The sequence below is a fragment of the Falco punctatus genome (assembly GCF_963210335.1).
Source record: "Falco punctatus genome assembly, chromosome: 2".
NCBI lineage: Eukaryota > Metazoa > Chordata > Aves > Falconiformes > Falconidae > Falco > Falco punctatus.
Window position 1 is genome coordinate 45,279,286 of NC_137581.1, and position 20,015 is coordinate 45,299,300.

The 20,015-nt window shown below is 42.9% G+C and overlaps 1 protein-coding gene across 2 annotated transcripts in view; it reads right to left on the reverse strand.

Moving 5' to 3' along the window:
- TBC1D4 (TBC1 domain family member 4) overlaps positions 1–19,614 on the reverse strand; it is a 111,018-nt gene extending 91,404 nt beyond the window's left edge. For both annotated transcript variants that reach the window (XM_080374395.1, XM_080374394.1), the window contains exon 1: positions 19,090–19,614. In XM_080374395.1, the coding sequence (XP_080230521.1) occupies positions 19,090–19,581 (492 nt within the window). In that variant the 5' untranslated portion in view covers positions 19,582–19,614. The remainder of the gene's footprint in view (positions 1–19,089) is intronic.
- Between the last annotated feature and the right edge of the window lie 401 nt (positions 19,615–20,015).

Genomic DNA, 20,015 nt, shown 5'->3' on the forward strand with positions numbered 1-20,015 from the left:
GAATAGGGTAAACTGCCACTGTACTTCTCTCTCAGGTAATCAGCATCAGAAACCTGGGCTCTGATGAGATGCCAAAAAGGCATGATACCCACTTTCTCATCTCCAGCTCTTTCTGGAGATCTACCTCACATTTAGCATTTTTATTTTAGAATGAGGTAAAATTCTGCCCCTATTTAACTTGCATCTGTAGGATGGACATAATTCTGTGGAGTCAAGCGTTCAATAGATTTTACTGATCATCAGATTTTCAAATGCCGATTTATCATTCTGTAATACAGAATTATATTACACCAGCCAGGGAAAGATGGGTCCCTTTACTAGTAAGTATTACCACAGGTTTGGTGTTAAGACATGGAATCTTTGTCTAAAGTTCAAAGTATTAACAGGAACCAGTAGGGCTTTAACTTTTCCTAATCCCATCCAAAATGTTCTCTCTTCTATTGTAACCTCAAGCACAAAATGGAAACATTCAGTATGTTAAATCTGAAGGTGTTTTTAACGTACATAATTGCTCATTTCCACATGCCCATGTCTGAGACTGAATTAATTTGTAACACATTCAGCTTCACTCCTTATTTCCCCTCACATTTTTGGCAAAACTCTCATCACTTCTGAGCCAAAAACGTCTTACAGAAAGAGACACTCCTCCACACCCCAGCCCAGAAAATCAATAAGGAAAAAGTTGATGACATAATGGACAATTCAACCCTCTACAAAAGATCACCACCTTGCACTGGTTTTCCCCAGTCTACAGTTTTAAAATAAAAATTACGTACATCTCCTGGAATGAAAGGCTGCTCAGGTGAGCCAAAAGTTCATGCTACAAAGCTCTGGTTTTAGATCATAACTTTACCAAGCTTTCTGGATGGACATCTTCAAAATAGTTCAGTCACTGCTAAGAAACAGACACATTTTTCCTTGGGTTTTGACTCCTGTTAAAATATATATATATATATATAAATCACTGCAAGAAACTCATCCAAGATACCTGGGCATGCAAACTCTTCAGTTTGGTCTTTGTGTATAACTTACAATTCTTGTCTCCACCAGAATCTACCCAAATTAGAAATCTCTGCGAAATGTTGTCTAGCGGTAATAAACCTATGCAAGTGGTCAGATTCCCTGGATGCTAACCAGACCCTGAAAATACTATAGCAATTTCTGCCTGCAAATACAGCTCACATCTGCAATATGCTTGAGTCCACAAATTCAGGAACGGGAAGGAAAAACTCAGTTGAGATAAGCTAGGGAAGAGAAAGACAGGGACCAGGCAGGACTGAGAGAAGAGAACTGCAGGCAGAGCTGAAAGAACAACAGGGACTGTGGCCAAACACATGACAGAAAGGGCGAGAGAGATTGATGAGGACTTGTGTCAGACCAGGGACTGCCAATACAAAGAGACTGACAAAAACACAAGAGATCAGAAAAAGACCAGAGAAGTCAGAGTCACATTGAGTGCAAACGAGTGTGACAGCAGCAGCCTGCAAACTGGGAAAGAGCTGCAATGGCAAAGGAAGAGGATTAGGCAAAAATGAGCTAGAAGCAGAATGCAGAATGTAGTACTCAGCGTAATTCTCAAAGTCAGCATCCAAAATGTTTTCTCTCAGTAAACGTCTGGGAAAAATTAATGTGTTTTTCTTCTTCTTTCCATTAGCACTGGAGCACAAGACTTCCATTGCCATCAGTTATCCAGTTAGCTCAAAAGGGACAGACATTTGCAGGGAATATAGTGAGGTTCTTAACAATTTTTGTGGTTAGAGACTGATGCTTTTTTCTCCACAAGATCCCTGGCTCATTCACATCAAAAAAGGTCATGATCTGAGAACAAACTAGAACTGCAGTGGAAGACAGTCCACCTGCTCCATTTATAAGAACCTTTCCTCATACACGGCTCAAGGAACAGAAATCCAAAAAGGAGGATAACTTTGCAGTTACAGAAGACAAACTGTAGCAAAGGAGACTCACTCTTCTGCCATTATGATCTCCCCTGGTGCTAGGTAAGGTGCCTAAACCTCACCTTTTGCACTAAACCAAATGCTTTGTGTACTTTGCAGTATCTGAGTGACTGATTTAAGGTCCCAGAGTATCACAAGCCGGAAGGCTGGGAAGCTACAGCAGGTACAGAAGCCAGTATGAGGTCTGAATCTATCAGCTATTTTCACAACAGTTCCTAAACACCATGAATTGAGCTTTCAAGAAATAGATATTTACTATTCCACCCAGTTTAAAATCCCTTTCTGAGCTTTTAATTTTTTATTCTTTTTTTCCAAATTAAGACACCCCTTCTCTCACAAATGTGAAAATAAATTTAATAATGCTTTTGCAAAACATTCAGATCCTATAGTAACAAGTAGCTCAGAAAACTCTTTGAAGCTGGTAATAAGGACACGAATGTATAGTACACAGTATTTGTAACATTTGGTAAAAATAGTAAGTTCACAAGAAACTGTCACCACGTTAATTTCTACAGACCTTTTGTACCTTCTGCAATCTACAGAGGCTCCTGCAATCAAAAAAAGGGACTTTGTGAAAGAGCGATGCCCTCACCGTTTACGTTCATGGCATACCTCTAATAAAGCTGCTTTTTCCAATAGACCCCCAAAGATAGCAGAAGGTCACATAAAACTGCAATCTACTAAAAGAAAATATTTGGAAGAAAGATCCATTAGCAGGTTTTTTGAGTACCTGAGTTTGTGGCAAAACAAGTAACAGCTTGGTTTTTTATAGTAAAGCAAAGTATGCCTGCTGGAAGAGGACAGGTGACACCCTACATACTTTCTTATTAAAGCACATTTCAAACCAGCTTACAAATGTTAGTTTTATTTATTTGTTAAGGTCTTGGTAAAAATCAAAGTTTACAGAAAGCTTTCATGTGGAAACAATACATAACTACAGTGCTCTTCAGATTAACCCTCCCGGCGGAATTCTGGGCTTGCAGCCCATTTCTGGAAAATTCATACACAAGTCAACTCCCTGAAGTCAGCTAGACTTGTCCAAGAACACCTGAAAGGGCAGTGCCTTTAGAAATAACTTTGGAAAGAATTATCACTTCCAAGTATTTAAGCATATAGGTATTAGCAGAATAATGTACTTCTGTGCAATAACTGATGTCTTTGTGCCAGCCCAGCTGTAACACTGGGCGATTGTGTCCAGAGTTCAGGCAGGAACTGTGGCTCACAAGAAGGCAGCATGACTGCAAGGTCATAGAGAAAGGTTGTTTGCAAGCTGGGAAATAGCCTGAAGTTACTTTATGAAAAATTGTATGTATGATCCCTGCTGCATGTTCTCAGCAAGCGATCTAGAAGCAAAGGCTTATATATATGAAAAGAACTGCTTTACACAATACAGAGAGATATGGACATTTTAAGAGGATCAGTCCCACAAACATGAGGTCAACATTTGTTGAAAACAGGACTTGCCTTGTTCAAAGCCATCATCAGTATCATGTTTGCAGATTCCTTTATGTGAAACTTCAGAAACCAGCTACAAAAATTCAGTTATGCTTGCCTACATACAAATTACTTGGTCTACATGTTCCCAAGTACATTTTTTTGGTGAGGCATGGATATTTCTGCTTTATACCATTCTGTTCAAGAATTCTTGGGGTGCGCAGTGAAAGATGCACTTCTCATATATAAACATTAGATATTCATGATCTGAAATAGCAAGGTGAAAGTCACTTATCCTTAAGAAAATGTAACAATAGGACAATCCACAGGGAAATTTTACTGAGACAAAATTATCCTCCACAGAAAAGCTGGAGAAATACAGAAGCGTTAGAGCTCTCCAAAGAGGCATTTTTGTTAATCTAGACTATTAAACATTGCTCATGACTCAACATACTCCTGAAAACGTCCGATCTTTTTTTATAGTCCTAATAAGCATTCTGCACATGAAGTCAAAAACCCACACACAATCAGTACTTTCTTTTAAATTTACTCACCTCTAAAAGATTGTATCTAGTCCAATTAGATTGATTTATTTCCAATCTACAAAAAAACCCACAGCGGCACAGAGAAATAATACTTTTATGAACGGAATTTCCATGCCTGAGCTATTCAAACCCATTTTCATGCAACAGCACCCTTTAAGATGTGTGATCTTTTTGATGTATCTTCTCTTTCCTTAGCTGATGCCACCTGTTAGTTTACAGTCCGTGGGCTGAAGCAAGACATATGCACTGATGTATACTGTCATATATGCCACTGCCACAGATCAAGACTGTCCAGATGGACAGAAAGAAGCAAGCGGATGAAATGAGTGATTAAGACCTGTCAGAGCACCCTGAGCTCCCCAGTCAAGAGAAATGGGCAAACGCCTGCTTCTCTATGATACTTGAATCTGTGAGGGCCTAGAAGTAATTTACTTGAATAAATTGCTACTATTTGGGGGTTTTTTCCTTCATGTTACTATATTCAAACTATGCAGATTTCCGTAAAGCAGAAAACAAATGAATACCCACGGCATTAAATCTTTCTGTTCCACTACCATCCAAGACTATTAAAAAAACAGAGCCAAGATGAAAAACAGCACCAAAAGGAAAAAAAGACAGGAAGTTAGATGGCTAACGGGAGGTATGATGCCCAAGAAGGTACTTACATATTTACTCTGTAAAGTTGCAGCGCTACATCTGCAAGCAAAGTGGCAACTAACCACGTATGGCGTCAGAAATAACGCAACTCAAGAGGTGAAAGGAATGTATTTGTCAGAGTCACTGGTTAGTTACTCAGGAGCCTGATTACCATGCAAGGACACCAGAAGCTTCCCTTTCCTCCAAGCTGCCACTAACTGTTCCTCCAGAAGACCGCAAGCACTCCCATGGAAGCATTACAATTCCCTCAGGGAGAAGGGGAAATGGTCCCTCTTTCCCCCCCCAATCTTAACCTCAGAAATGGCACTCTGAAATTTCGTTATATACAGTTTCAAGTCCTGTGAACCTGCCAACCTCTTTATGACCAGTTAAAGAGCCGAGGGCTTCTTCGAACCTCCACCTGCCCACCCTCTGCCACAGCGCACTGGGACAGGAGCTTGACAATCATTCTTGACGCTCTGTTTTGAGTCTGACTGCTTGGAAAAAAAAAACACATTTGGGAACTGGGAAGCAAAGACATTATTAAAGACCGTAGAAGCCCTTCTTATCTTAAAAAAACAAAATTTCAAACAATATATTATATATGAAAATATTGGATTGATAGTTACCAGAATGTTTATCATAAGGAGCTAAACATGCTTTAAAAAAAAAAATAATTATCAACAACTAATCTGTCAAAACAACGTTCCAGTGGAGATGATGTTCAAAGACCGCAAGCTGAATACAAGTTTTTGAAAGGATTAATTTTACATAATTGCATGGAAAGCATACTCTGAGGATCATATTAAACACATTCAAACCTCGTTAGATAGACACAAGATCACTATAGTGACCTACAACAGCAGCCTTGTACTACATTAAGATGCAGAGAATAGGCAGGAGGCTTTCAAGGACAGGTATGAACTTCGTAATTTGATATATGAACCATAACTCTATTAACAGTAAAAAGGGAAGTGTCCTCTGCTACTATTACTACCAAATTCAGAGAAGAATAAAGTAGAAATCAGCAATTATGTCAATATCATTAATACACTTGCACATCTGAAAGCTTCAGGCGCTAGAAAATGCTGGTGAACCAATTAAATGTTCCAGAGATTAAAGTACACTTATCTGGAGTGTACTTTTTCACAGCAGTTCTTACCAGGCTCAAGTTTACTTTGCTCTTAACCAAGCAATCTACCAGCTGTAGCAGCAGCCATGCAGTAACCAGGATCCTTCAGCAACAATTCATCTCAGTACCAGCTATAAATGACTTAGCTGCTCCTGTCATCCTCCAGGAGTTACTCTGCTAACATTACTGCCTTTTACCATACAGCACAGCATCCTCTTCCCCCATAGCAGAGCTTGGGTTTGTTTGTTTGGGTTTTTTCCATCCATACCTTCTACCGAAACATGATACGCTGCCTTGATCATCAGGAAGCTAACTTTCACTTATCATTGGACGTATGCAATCTTGACTTGAAATTAAACGTGCCAGGTCGTGTGTTTTAAAAAGGGGCATGAAGGTGAAAACAAACTTTAAATGCAAAGGAATTTTCAGCAAGTACATTAGAACAGTTCGATCAAAATTGAAATCATCATGCATGCATATTTTTACATAAAATCTTCTGTTCAGGATTTTATTCAATAAACAGCTATTACCAGAACATAAAAAAAAAAGTTAATGAAAAAAAAAAAGAGAGAGAAGAAATAGGAGCTAGTCTTGGTGATATTTATGAAATCCAAAACTTATCACTAGCAATATGAACAGGAATAAAGTTTAAATTTTTATAATCCTGATAGCTGTATCTGAAAAGCTCAGCTCCTGGCAGCATGCAATCAAGAGAATGAATGGCTTTTTTTCTTTCAAGTTTTAATTTGGAGCCAGAAGGCTTGTGGGAAGCAGTGGGGGTAAATGGATTATCTTCCCCCCCTGCTATGGTCAGCATCATGACTCTTCATGGTTGTCTGTACTGCACGCAGTACTGTTAACTCCTGGGGGAAAAAAAAAAAAAAAGATTATAATCCTGGACTGAGATAATTTCAAGGAGCTGAGAAAAATGGAAAAGCAAGAGACACGACATGAGAAAATAATAAGCAGTAGCCTTGTATACACGTATGGTAAAAATACTGGAAAAGCCCACAAATTTGAAAACTGATGAATCCATTGACAAACAGTAAGGGATATCACAGTGATCTGTGTTCTATACTCTTCCGTGGGCAGCTGATCTCTGTATCAGACTCCCCATTATCTTCATGTCATGGTTCCCAACCCTGACCTCATCATGGTCATTCACAGGCATCAACTAGAGAAAACATCCCTTTAAGAAATGTGCTCTCCTGGATGAATGCTCCTGATGGTACAACAAACACAGCCAGCAAATCTACATGCCAATAAAAACTGTTACTTTTTCTTAGGTCTCTAAATGACAGTAGCACCAAGTACTTAATCTGAATTAGAAACCAGTTACATCCTTATCCACCTGCTTATTCAATTGAGCTGAAAGGTATTTTGACATTTTAATACGAGCAGTGCTAGTAGAAACTAGAAACTTCAAGACTATTATGACATAGTAATAGCACAAGATTGCTATATTTGATAGTAGGAAAATACTTAAAGCATTATAAAAACCAAAACATGCTACAGACCAGTAAAGCAGCACTATCTTCCAGCAACAGCTGGTGAACCTATAGGTTCACCATTTAGCAGCTGGTGAGCCTATAGGAAAACTCTCTGCGGTTTGAGCAGAACGACTTGTGTGACTTTGTTCCTATTTAAGAACCGGGCTCTCTGGACAGAGTCTTAAGTTGTTGACTGAATAGTCCCCTAAAACCAACCCAAAGCAATGAAGCCCAGGATAAGACCACGAAGCAGACCCGGCGTAGTTTCATGCAGGGCTCCTGTGGGTACATAAAACCAGCCCTTCCAGGTGCAGTGACCCATTACAATTTATGTGCGCTGCTCCCTGTAAGGCGGCTGGGGAGCTCACGTGGCAGCAGTATGCTCAAGTGAATTGACCGACCCCTGTAAAAGGACACCAGGAAGCCTATTCTTTATTCCCAACAATCTGACCCACTACAGGGTTGAAATGAAGTATTTTCTGTATCTTACCATAGGTAACAGACTTAAATACTTTAAAACTGATGGAAAGAAGAATATCACACAAAAATAAAGCTTGAACTTCCCATAAAAAAACGCAGGTGATCCTAAGTTTAAAACTTATGCCCTACCTGTTATTGCTTGAATTCAGTAATCCCACTCAAAAGCATGATACAGATGCAAGCATGCTTCAAAGCATTATGTAAAAGGCCAAAATATATAGCAGAATTCAGCATTTTACCGGTATGTTTTTATCTTATTAGATGTTAACTACTATGTATATGACTGTGTAGGCATGCACAAGCTTGGGTGCTGTGTTTCTACAAGGATGGCAACAATCTGTGGGGCTCCACAGAGTATTTTGTGCTTCCCACAGAGCTACAGCAAGAATTTTAAAAATTGGCAAAATGCGAGTCAAAGCCAGTGGAACCCTGTAGGAGTTTTTCAGGTGGTGGTATACAGAGCACGTAAAATCTAATGGTACAATTGCAAAGTGTAACAGCAGGACTAAATAGCTAAAAAAAACCCAGTAGTATAGGTTGAGCTGGCAAACAATTAGCACTGCCACATCTCATTCTGATACTTTTCTTCAGCTTCAAGCTTAGCATAATAGGAAAGCTTATCATATTCTAGTTTGTTCTTTAAGTGATTCTTGAAGATTTATTACTTGATAGGTAATAAACAGCAGCATATACATATACACGCCCAGCTTGCCTGAGGTTGACACTTCCCGAAGTAACAGAATTTAGCTGAATCAACCACTCTGTTGTGCTGCAGAAATCCAAGTATTAACCATCTTCTCAAAATCTGGCCTTTTTATGGTGGTCATGTGAGAACTCAGAGCAGAAGCATATCAAATAGGTTTTCAAATCTGAAAAACTCAGACAAGAAATAAAACAACACTATGGCTAAACCTCTGTTGAGCTTTGTATTGATGGTACCATTAGAAGGGATTGCTCAAGTTTTAACCTATAATTTTCACTAAACACAGAAAGCTTCCTTTCAAATTCCCATACAACAACAACTAGCAAGCTCAGGATATTGAAGTAAAACAGGTGAAGTGCAGAACAGTGGTGAACATACATAAACAAAATACTTGGCTGCTTGGTTAATACACCAAGCTCATTAATCTAGCAGTCTGGGCTGGTCTCCACATTTCTCACGCTCCCAGCTGCAATGCTGTATATTTTAAGGACAACCTGCACGTTGAGCAAAGGTGAAAAAACAAACAAAAAAACCACCCCAAAACACAAAAAACCCAAACAGCATTTATACGGATCAACTGATATGCTCTATATAATTTTTTTACATCACCTTCTTCTGTGGTGATTTGGTAGACAGAGATCACTACAGAAGAAACACACTCATTTTGTAAACCTCACACCACCCCACTAAACTGCAGATATTTTTAGTTCTCCCTAGCACTAAGCAGACAGGGAATCCAAGGCACACTGCCAGGACGTAAACCCACTCCTTCTGAGCTGGCTTTAATCATGCTGCCTTGCTCCCACTCTGTTCCCATGTTTAGGTCAGCAAATTTCCTCAAGGCTAAATCTGGATACATGGCACACATATGCCACAGATAATCTGGGTGTGTTTCTTAATGAATAATTCAGATAAAAGTATGATGTGCTGCTCCTACTGAAAGGCTTGCTTGATTTTTTTCTTTCGGCAAAGTTTGCCCAAAAAAAAGTGCTGCTAAAGAGCAGCCAACATATTGCCTCTATTTATAGTGTAGTTGGTTTACAAAAAAAGTGGATCCTCTTTACAAATTGCTTTGTACTGCTCAAGCTTGCAGTCCTGCAGCACAGAAATTTAAGGAACTCTCACTGAGTACGACCACAAAGTCAGGCCAGAAGTATTTTTTACAAAAAGGATACTTGTTTAAAATCTTTCTCCATAAAAAACAAAGTCTTGTACAAAAGCCTAAACCAAACGTTACAGGAAGGGCGGTATTTTCCATAGACATCTCTCCTATTAGATGTTATGAGACTTGTATATTAGAGCAACATTTCAGCATATTAAATAATGTTTTTGTGTTGAAGTGTAGCTACAATAGTTTATTTGACAATTTGTATCTGAAATTGCTTACATTGGCACAAAGGTACCATGACACTGAGGGCAGTTTGGTATTATTTCCATTGCAAGGTAAGGCAGCAGGTCATGCATAAATCCCTTCTCTTTCTAATCTGCACACTAGCTAGAAGAATTTTTTTCACCTTAGACTACCAAAACCATAATTCTGCATGTGTGTGTGCACTGCAGTGCTCTGTGGACGTCAACCTGAAGGTCATACATCAGCTTTCATCACAGGGTTTAGCTGGAGTTTACGTGCTGCTCTGTTACTACCCTTCCAGCCAAGCGGCCCTAAAGAAAGCAACTGGTTCCTCTCTGGCAAATAGAGTTCAGTTAAATATGTACTACCCTACATCTATTTTTACTTAGAAATCCTACCGGAACTTGAGATCAAGCTGTTGGGAATAAGTAAGCCAAAGCAAGACACAAACTATGAGAAGGTATATAAAAATACATTTCAAAGAGTTAGCATTGCACGTCCTAGTCTTTCATTGCTCTGTTACTGAATATTTACTTTATTTTAGAAATACTCAACAACCCACAGACCACCGACTACTCCCAAAGCTCGTAGGACACTGCTCTTTTTTCTATCTTTTTTTTTTTTTTTTTACATGAGCATAACAGGAAACCCGTATCAGTGTCACCGAGTACACAAAATATATTTAACATCCGCATCCTAAAAAATAAGTATTTATTAATCTTGCTAGTAAAAACAAAATTTTGAACAGTTTGGAAGGCAGTTGTTGCTATGCCCCAGAGGATAATATTCTGCCTTCCCACAACATGTTTTTCAAGGCATCAAGGATCTCTAAACAGCACTGTGCAGATCTACGTGTTCTTGCCAAGAACAGTAATGAAATAAAACATAACCCCAGTCATTTTAACAGAGCAAGCTGCTTGTTAAGGTTTATCAACATACAAAAATGAACTTCACAACTGAAATATACTTTGAAGTCAGCTGTAACGGGAGGGGGAAAACCACAGAGACAGGGATTGTAGAGCTAGGAAACAGCCATGCTTCCATGGCATTGGTTTTATCTTATCTAATAGCTTCTACAGGTCTTTCACACAGGCTTTGGACAAGAATCTCTCTCATGTTTGTATTTAAAATTAATTTAATCCTTCAGAAACATGCCGCATACCCAATACTGTAGAATCCTACCTATCTTCAGTGGCTCCAGAAACACAGAACAAAAAAACCCTTACCATACTGCCTTTCCAAATTTCCAGAAAAGATCATTTGCAAAAGCGCATCTAATTCTGAAGAGGTAAAATTACAAACGAGGTTATGGATTTTCTGAGAAAGAACCAAATTTGAGCAGAGATGACAACTTACTATTACAAGTAACTTACATTGTCAGGCGATGTGGTTTACTAGATACAATTCCTCCAAAGCACTAAGCAGAGTTTCTAAATGGCACTGGGAGCCCATTTAAAAAAATAGTAATAATAAAAAGTACTATTTTCCTGTTTTGCAGTGGTTCAACTGAAATACTTTGCCTCTCTTACAAATGAAATAGTCATGCATCCAGGTAACTGCTTATTAGTTCCTGACATCTTTCAGAGGCTCTGAACAGAAAAATGAAGTTTCAGACATGTTATACGTGTACTTAAGTCTACGCCATCCATCCTGCCTGAAGAGCCTCCACGGTATGACAGCCCTTGAGGTACATGTTGCAGTGTTTTTGTTCAGTTGACCTAAGCAACTGAAATCACGTAGAAGGCCAGAAAAGCCATGTTTAAGCACTGCAGCTGAAGTGAACACACCTTTCACCTTAGGAAAATGAAACAAGACCTAGCGGCCCCACCACTGACACAGTTTTGCCCAGAGAGGGTCTGCCTGGGGAGCAGCAGATATCCCAGCAGGCCCACCCTCTCCAGAAGAGGACCAAGTAATTAACTTCTCATTGGAAGTCCTAATTCCCTGCAGCAGGGAGGGGGAGGACTAAGCAGCCCATTTCACTTAAGAGAGGGATGGCTTTGAGCAGCCTTCACTTCAAACAGCAGGACGCAGTGCTGCTCATTTCAAGCGGCACGGCCGCAGCGGAGAGGCAGAGGCAAGGGAGCACGGTTGCAAACCACAGCAGGTTTTGTGCTGGTAAAGCACAACTGCGTTCAGAATGAAGACTAACTGGATTTGTCAAGATACATAGTTAACTTCTACAAAAATATGAAAGTGAAGACTTGACTACGAGTACAATGAACCCTCTGGGGTGAACGCATGTGGTTTTGTTTTCTTGTTTGGGTTTTATGTCCTTTCCCCTGCAGTCCTAAATATACTACTAGAACTAATCCCCTACAGCACAAACAAGCTTACCTCTGACCCAGGCTAAGAGGAAGATTGAATTACCAGAGTACTTTCAGATCCAGAGGACCGCCAAGAATGTTTATTTGCCCACCTCACTGATCTACCAGTTGTCACCTAATTAATACACGCGGCAAAAGAAAGAAACAAACAAGCCCAACACATTCACAGATGCAAACACACATATCCGAAACTAACGCATGTTCTCTGGTACCCAAAACAGCTCACAAAACAAGAAGTCACGTAGTTCATACATCGCTGGAGTAACCACTTCCACTCGTGTGCTTTCACCCTGCCCTCCGACATTCAGTACTGCCTTTTTACACTCTGAAGGAAGACCTCTTCGGGGCAGATAAAGTTGTTCAACATAATGATACACTATCTTGTATCAGTGACGCTCTATTTTATTTTGGAACCCATGTTATCACATATGGTCTTGATGTACCTATTTGTGTCAGAACTTAAGGTGACAGACATTACCGTCTATACAGAACAGAAAGAAAAGCACAGACCCTGTTTATGAATTAAGACGCTTTGTTGCCTTAAGTTTGTTTTCCAGCTGCCCTCAGATACCAGATTATTTAACGACCTATACAAGACTTCTAGTAGGTCTTGCCTTTTTACCAGTCATCTCCTTGTGATCTCTAAAGGCGCCTAAAGAACAGCGCAGAATGTGAAGACAGGTGATGCCACAGTTCACATATGGGACAAATGATAAAAACCACACGGAAATAAACTCTTCTTCTTTTCTTGTGTCTGAACTTGAAAGAGTATCTGAAACCACAAAGGAAACAAAACCAGGTGGCAGAGGACAGCTGGTGCCATGAGGGGACCATGCCAACACTGCTGAAATTTCTGCATGACCTACAGCCTAGACAGCAATCTCCATGATCAGGCCCTGAAATTCATCACGCTGTTCACCACTTCACTTACTTCAGAGAAACGCAAGATGTCCAGGGAGTTCCACGTGAATGGGGAAGACTGATGCAAGGCATGCAAAGAAGGCTTAACTGTGCACATCGAATAATATACCAAACTCTAGCAAAGAGTATAGATCAATAGGAGTCAAGTCACACTACTATTCTGCAATGATTGTTTAGAAATGTAATCTTTTTTATTATTCACTTTTTTAAACCTTCAAGCATTTTGGTCCAAGATTTTTACCATCCCTAAAAATCAGGCTCTCCCTGTTGCCAAGAAATACATAAACTAGCCAAATCTTTCAGAAGTCAGTTTTCTATTTGATTATTTTTAAAAGGAACTGCCTCTACATTTGAAAAATAGGACAAAAACCCCATAGAAACAGATAATCAGAATAGGGGCCTTGATTTGGTGTGCACAGATGCATACAAGCTCCTTTCTTTAAATAAAATAGCCTTAGCCGGTCACTGTGTTACCTACAGCCACTCGCAGTGAGCTTACGTCATTTCATATATCTATCATTCTATATTTTATTTTGCCTTTCTGAAAATACAATCTTCTGTAACATCACTTCTATTCCCCAAATAATGGAATGGTTTTCAGGAACCGCAAAAGGGAAAATGCATGAATTATTTCTGCAAACACTGCAAGTAAGAGTATTTGAAACCATCCCCTTTCCTCTCCTAAACGTTAGTCTGGCATAAAGAGGCTACATATCACCATTTAGAAACAGTTAACAATTTTAATGTTTTTATTATTTCTTCTGTTTGGGACATAGGAGAAAGTTATGATGGACAAGATGTTCAAAACAAAAACTTAAAGATAGCTTTACAAGCCTAAAATGAGAAATGCTCTCGTTTTCAGAAAAAAAGTGCTGAATCTATACTTAAGGAAAACAAAAATGAAACCTTAAGCTCTCAACTTTCAGTTCCACTTTGCAAATCTTAAGTCAAACATCACTACAACAACAAAAAAACAAGCAAACCAAAAATAAGCATACAAAACACACAAAAAAAGGGAGTATAGCCCATGTAGACTGGAGATAATGAGGCTGCTCACCGAACAATTCTGCATTCGTTGCAAGCCTTTAGCATCCAGGCTTTGTTTTGAGTCATATCGCTTTTCAGTTTCTCACCCCATGAATGAAATCCTGAGTCACACACACTCAGAGAAAATTTTCTTTTGGTCTCTCCAAGACTTGTTTTCTTGATAAAACTGGGACAACTTATCTTTCTCATGGAAAATGACATCACCTCTTTCCTCTGCAATCCAAGTGCGGTCACAACTACCTAGCAAACAAACTGCATCTCTTCCATTACCTGCAAAGTCCTTCAAAACCCAGAGCCCATCTTTTTTACCACGTCTGTTAGACCTATTCAACAGTTTATCAGATGACTCAACCTATGCAATATTTTTATATGAGCCACAACAATGCTGTACACGTGTACTTAATACACCAAGACTTTGCTGCCATTCAGCTCATGTTCCTATGTCATGTAAAAATCAAAGCACAAAAGAAATATGAATGTAAAGTTAATGAACTTTCTTCTTCAAACATTTCTAACTTACATTCTTTAATAAGAAGCCTTACAGAATGTGGTATTATTACAGCATAAAAGCATCCTTTGAATATCTAAAATGAAAGACTTTGTACTGATGCCTTGTTTTTCAGGAGAAACCATCTTCTGGCCTCGCTTTGCTGAAATACATTATCTAACAGACAATTAACACACTCTTGGAACAGACTAAAGTTTTTGACTTTTAGCCCATCATGCAACAATGACAAAGCAGGGATCTGGGCTACAAGCAGGCTGGCTTCTGGCTCTTGTCTCTGGCTCTTTACCTCTCCAGTTCTTATCACAGCTTTACTTTGCCAGCAAAATGCTCCATTATTTCTGCTTCGTCTTGAGACAGCCTCCCTAACACATGGCTGCAGCAGAACGCCGCAGCTACAGATTATATACACCAAAGCTAAAACCTACTGAGGTCTGCACTAGAGTATTTTCTTTCCCAGCCAGCTAGGATTAGTTTTGAAACCTCATAACAATATATTTGGATCACTGCTTATAAGGTTTCTAGAAGAAATACAAAATGCATCACGTAAGTTCTTGCTTAACTGGAGACATAATCTTCAGTTATAGAATCAATTATAGTATAAATAGGTTTAGGATGCCAGTTTAGGTTAAAAAAAAAAAAAATCCCCCAAAACAGGCTTATTCATGTTTCACAGAGAAAATGCAGCCTAGATTACCATAATTAAAAAAAAAAAAAAAAAAAAAAAGCAGAAAGAGATCAGACCATAACCCTCTCCCAAAAACCAGGGAACTCAAGGCAACTGTGTCAAGCAGCATTGATTTGTTCCACACAATTAAAATCACGTTTATAGAAAAAAAATATCAATATTTCATGGTAAAAATATGTTGAAGTTGAGCTTGCAAACTGTAATCAAAAGGGCTTTTCTTGATGAGTGGGAGAAGGTTATGCCTGCTATATTTATAAAATCCAACTGGGGGGGTGGGGGGTGGGGGTGGGGTGGAAATCTGTTCCTGGGGCTGTGAAGCAAATCTGCCAAATATAAAATGAGACAATGTTGTCATCCGATGGCTACAGACAGACTTCACGCATCCCAGATAATTCTCAAATGACAGCAATACAAAACTAACAAACCTCTGGCTGCTTTTCAAAAGCTACTAAAGAACTACCCTCATCCACTTCAGCTGGCTGCTGCTTTGAAAAGTTATGAGGAGCAGCAAACACTGTAATAATTCTAAGAGGGTGGGGGCAGAAGTCAAACACTTCTGTTCCCATCCTCACCCAGAGGGCTCCAGTTTTCTCTCCCCTTGTAATTAAACGGCAGAAGAAAACAACTCCTCTAAATAAAAGCATCTATCCCCATACCGACAGCTGAGCTCTGGGTTTGACACGGTGCCTAAGTACTGCTCCGGAACAGGAGCTGACCCAGTGGCTCCTCCTTTTCAGCTCTGCCTACAGTTTGCAAGCTTTCAAGTAAAACAGGAATGCATTCTGTACTGCCTCACTCTCTCATTTGTCTTCAGTCACGGCAAATAACGTTCAAAGATGTTATCTTTCCACCTGATGTTATCTGAGCACATACTGCATTGGCTTTTTATTGGTCATCTGCTGAAGACATTTGCAGGGACTGGCAAAAAGTATTGCTTTTTTTCCCCCCTCCTGTGCATAACTGCCCCTTTTGTGGTCACAGTGAATGCGTGTTCATCCTAGACACCGTGCAGTACCACCGGTGGACAAAGCAACAGGCTTGATGCCAAAACTTTCATTCTGAACCTACACTGTTTTTTGAATTACTGTGCTAGCACTAATCTCTTGGTAATCAATCATTATCCTCTCACTTTTATAACTTACACCCACCATTAAAAATGACACCTTGCTTGTTCTTTAACTCAAAGGCCACACAACACCTCCGGCACCTTTCCTTCATTCCAGAGGGACTTAGCGTGCTGCTGAACTTAATATTGCCAAGACAGGTAACACCACGGCTTTGTGGTCATCTCTGGCTAGTCTGAAGTCAGCGTAATTTCTAGAAAGGCTATCTGACCCTTTACCTTCTTGGCCACTCATTGCTGCTTTGTGCCTCCAACCCACCTGACCTGACATAAACGGTTGCTTTACTGTGCAGCTCTAGTACTGAAGGAAGCTGTTTGGAACTAATTCAGCAAAGGTGGGGGAAAAGCAAATTTAATGCCAGTCAGTTCCCTGATCCCGTTAGCCATGTGGCTACAGTTGTGTAGTCACAACAACAGTTGTGCCACCATGAAGATAAAGCTGAGAAGGAACGAGGGGTCGAGGCTTGAAGAGAGTGGGAACCCTTTTCTGTAGCAGCGCCTACTTACACTAGCTGGAAGGGACTATGGCCTAAGATGGAAAATGAGGTCGTCTTAAAATAACAGCTGCGAAAAATACTTTCTAAACTGATATGCACCATGAAGCTCACATAACCAATATGAAACAGAAGTACATACTTAAAGATCTTGAAAGCGTGCAAGAACAGCATCTATTTCATAACTAACAATTCAGAGCTTCAAAAGACTTCCAGAGCTAGCGACGCTACTCAGGACTAGGCTTAAGCACAGAGCAACACCTAGAGACCTACACCACCTCAGCCAACCAAGCCTCAAGGACTGGTAACAAAACTTGAGGGGAAAAAAATTCCACCTTCTATTCCTTTTGATACCTTAAAAAACCTGCCTATTAATCAGATACTTGTGAGTCTCATCGTTGGCTGTGCATCTACTACCCTTATTGTAGTTCTTTGGAAATCACACGCTGAGTAACCCTCATGCGAGGGACTTATTCTCTACTAATGATAACAAGGTTAAAAAAAATCTTGACAGATAAAATTTAGAGCATATTGTCAGAACAAGATAGGAGTTTATGAAAGGAAACTTGTTCACACTAATAACTTCCTTCAATAGGAAGACTTTACCTACGGCATCAATGTGATTTATTGCCTCACGAGGAAAGAAGGGAGGACATACAGATAAAACGTTTAGTCAGAAACAGCCTCCCAAATGTAAACGTACATAGTATTTTGCATGTTCACATGAGTAACAGGGATTTACTATCTTACAGCATGAGGTTGTCTTACAAACTCATGGTACCAAAGCAGATCTACCCCAAAATTAAACTTAATTCAGCCTCTTCTGCCAGCAACAGGAACCTTGGCTCCTTTTGGTCCATATGGTCAGACTCCTGAAAGGATACTGGCTCCTCCCTTGCCAGACACCATCCCCTCCATTTCGTGCTTCCTGCATGCTCTCTCCTGGCAGAGCACAGCGGGGGCAGCAGTTGCAAGTTAAGCATACTTACCTCCACTGAGGGAGGCCACCTGTCCCCCTGTGCTGCTCTGTCTTTGATGATGGCTCCAGGCACTGCTATGCATGCCATCTAAACCCCTCCTTTATAACCACTGGTAGTATGTTGGCTCAGAGAAATTAATACACTGTGAAATTTTCAACGATTTTTCTGAATGCTTCCTATCCTCTTCACTTTTAAACAAAAACCAAAAAACCAACAGCGCCCCCCCCAAAAAAAAAAAAAAAAAAAAGAAACCCAAGCAACCATTCAGGAGATCTACTAAGTCAGCTAAGTGGTTCCAGTAAAATCCAGCATTTCTAATCGCACATGTGTTCTTCCATATGCGTCTGTGAAAACTGAAGGGCAGGTGTCTTACCTTACTCAACCAATGGACTGTTATTGAAAGGCCGCTTCCTTGCTGTCCCTGTGCTAAATCAAGGACCAGACCTACTCGTCACACCGCCATTGCACACACACTCTAAACAGGGAGGAGAAAGCAGCCTGCCACACATCTCAGGCGTGAGCCAGAGCCTGGTAGAGACTCAAGAAAATACAGCCTTACCGTCAGGGCTTTTTCTCCAGTTGGCACTTTATCAACAATGTCTCCACCCGAACCCAGGGCTGCTTGTAGCACCACCGTGTGCCTGGGCAGGGCCAGGTGTCCTTAGCGTGACCCGGGGACAAAACGGGGCCCACCGGTCCCGAGCCGTGGTTTCCCCGCCACCGGGGCTCCGCGGGGATACACGGTCCTCGCGGCTCGGCGCCCCCCCAGCACCGACACGGCCCTAAGGGCGGGTTAACGCGAACTCCGCGGGGCGCGCACCGGCACCCTGCGCCGGCTCGGCGCTGCGCTGCGGCGGGTGCGAGGCCTCCCCGTGGCGGGGACCGCGGGGAAGGATGGGGGCACCCCCGCTCCGCGGAGGCTGGCACCGCCGGCCCGGCAGGGGGACGCCCCGTGCAGGGGGTGGCACGGCAGCCCACGCCGCGCCGGGCTGTGCCCCCCCAGCCGCTCGGCGCGGTGCAGCACAGGTGCAGCCCCGGGGCGGCTGCTCCGGGGAAAGCCCGGCAGGCACGGCCCGCCCCCTCCCCACGCTCCGCGGGCGGCTGTGTGGGAGGTTACTGTCTCGCAAGCGCTGCCCGGCCCCGTCCGAGCGCACCGACCGCCTCCGCGGTTGCGGAGAGCAGCGCCCGAGGTCCCACGAGGCGAAGGGGGAGAGAAGCAAAGCGGGGGGGGGGGGAACCCGGGCAGTGCCCCCTCCCTCCGCTCCCGCCGCCACTCGCCTGGTTGGGGTCGGTGGCCCGGAAGACGTGGCAGGCCATGGGGGAGTCGGGGTTGTCGGGCTGCACCTTGATCAGGTAGGCGAAGTAGGTGAGGTCGTGGCTGTTGTGGATGAAGCGAGAGATGTGCTGCGCCTTGTGCTCGAAGATGAAGACGGCGGGCGCGGGGCTGGCGGGGCGGCCGAGGCCGGGGCCGGGGCCAGGGCCGGGACCGGCGGGCACGCAGCGCAGCGTGGGCGAGCCCAGCAGCAGCAGCACCTCACGGGCCACCACCCCGCTGCCCGCCGCGCCGCCGGGCTCCTGCCGCTGCCCGCGGCGGCGGATCTCGGCCATCAGCCAGGGCAGCATGGGCAGCGTGGTCCGCCGGTCCAGGCACGACGAGCCCACGTACCACAGCCTGAAGCGCTTCTCCCCCGGCGGCGCCGGCTGCGGCTCGGGCTCGGGCTCCAGCTCCAGGGGGTGGGAGAGCGGCTCGCCCTCCCCTCGCTTCTCCATGGCGGGTTCCCGGGCGGCGGGCGCCAGGTGCAGCCGACGGGGCCTGCGCTCGGCCGGAGCCGCCGCTAAGCGCGCATCCCGCCGGGCACGTCCCCGCAGCCGCGCCGCCCGCCTGCCTGCCCGCGCGGGATCGGCCCCCGGGGAGGGGAAGGACCCCGCCTCCTCCTCCTCGTCCTCCTCCTCCGCGCCCCGGGGAGGAGCGGGCAGGCTACGCCCCGAGCGGCTCCGAGGGGGCGGTGCCGCCCCGGGCAGCAAACAAAAATACAACGTGGCCTCCGCTGCGCTCCGCGTCGCCAAGTGCGCCCGGCCCCACCGCTCCCGGGGGTGCGGGCCTCTCCCTGCGGCCCCGCAACGTGACCAGCCGCCGGGGAGGGGTGGGGAAGGAGAAGGAAGAGGAGGAGGAGGAGGTCCGCAAGGGGAGGAAGGTCGCCGAG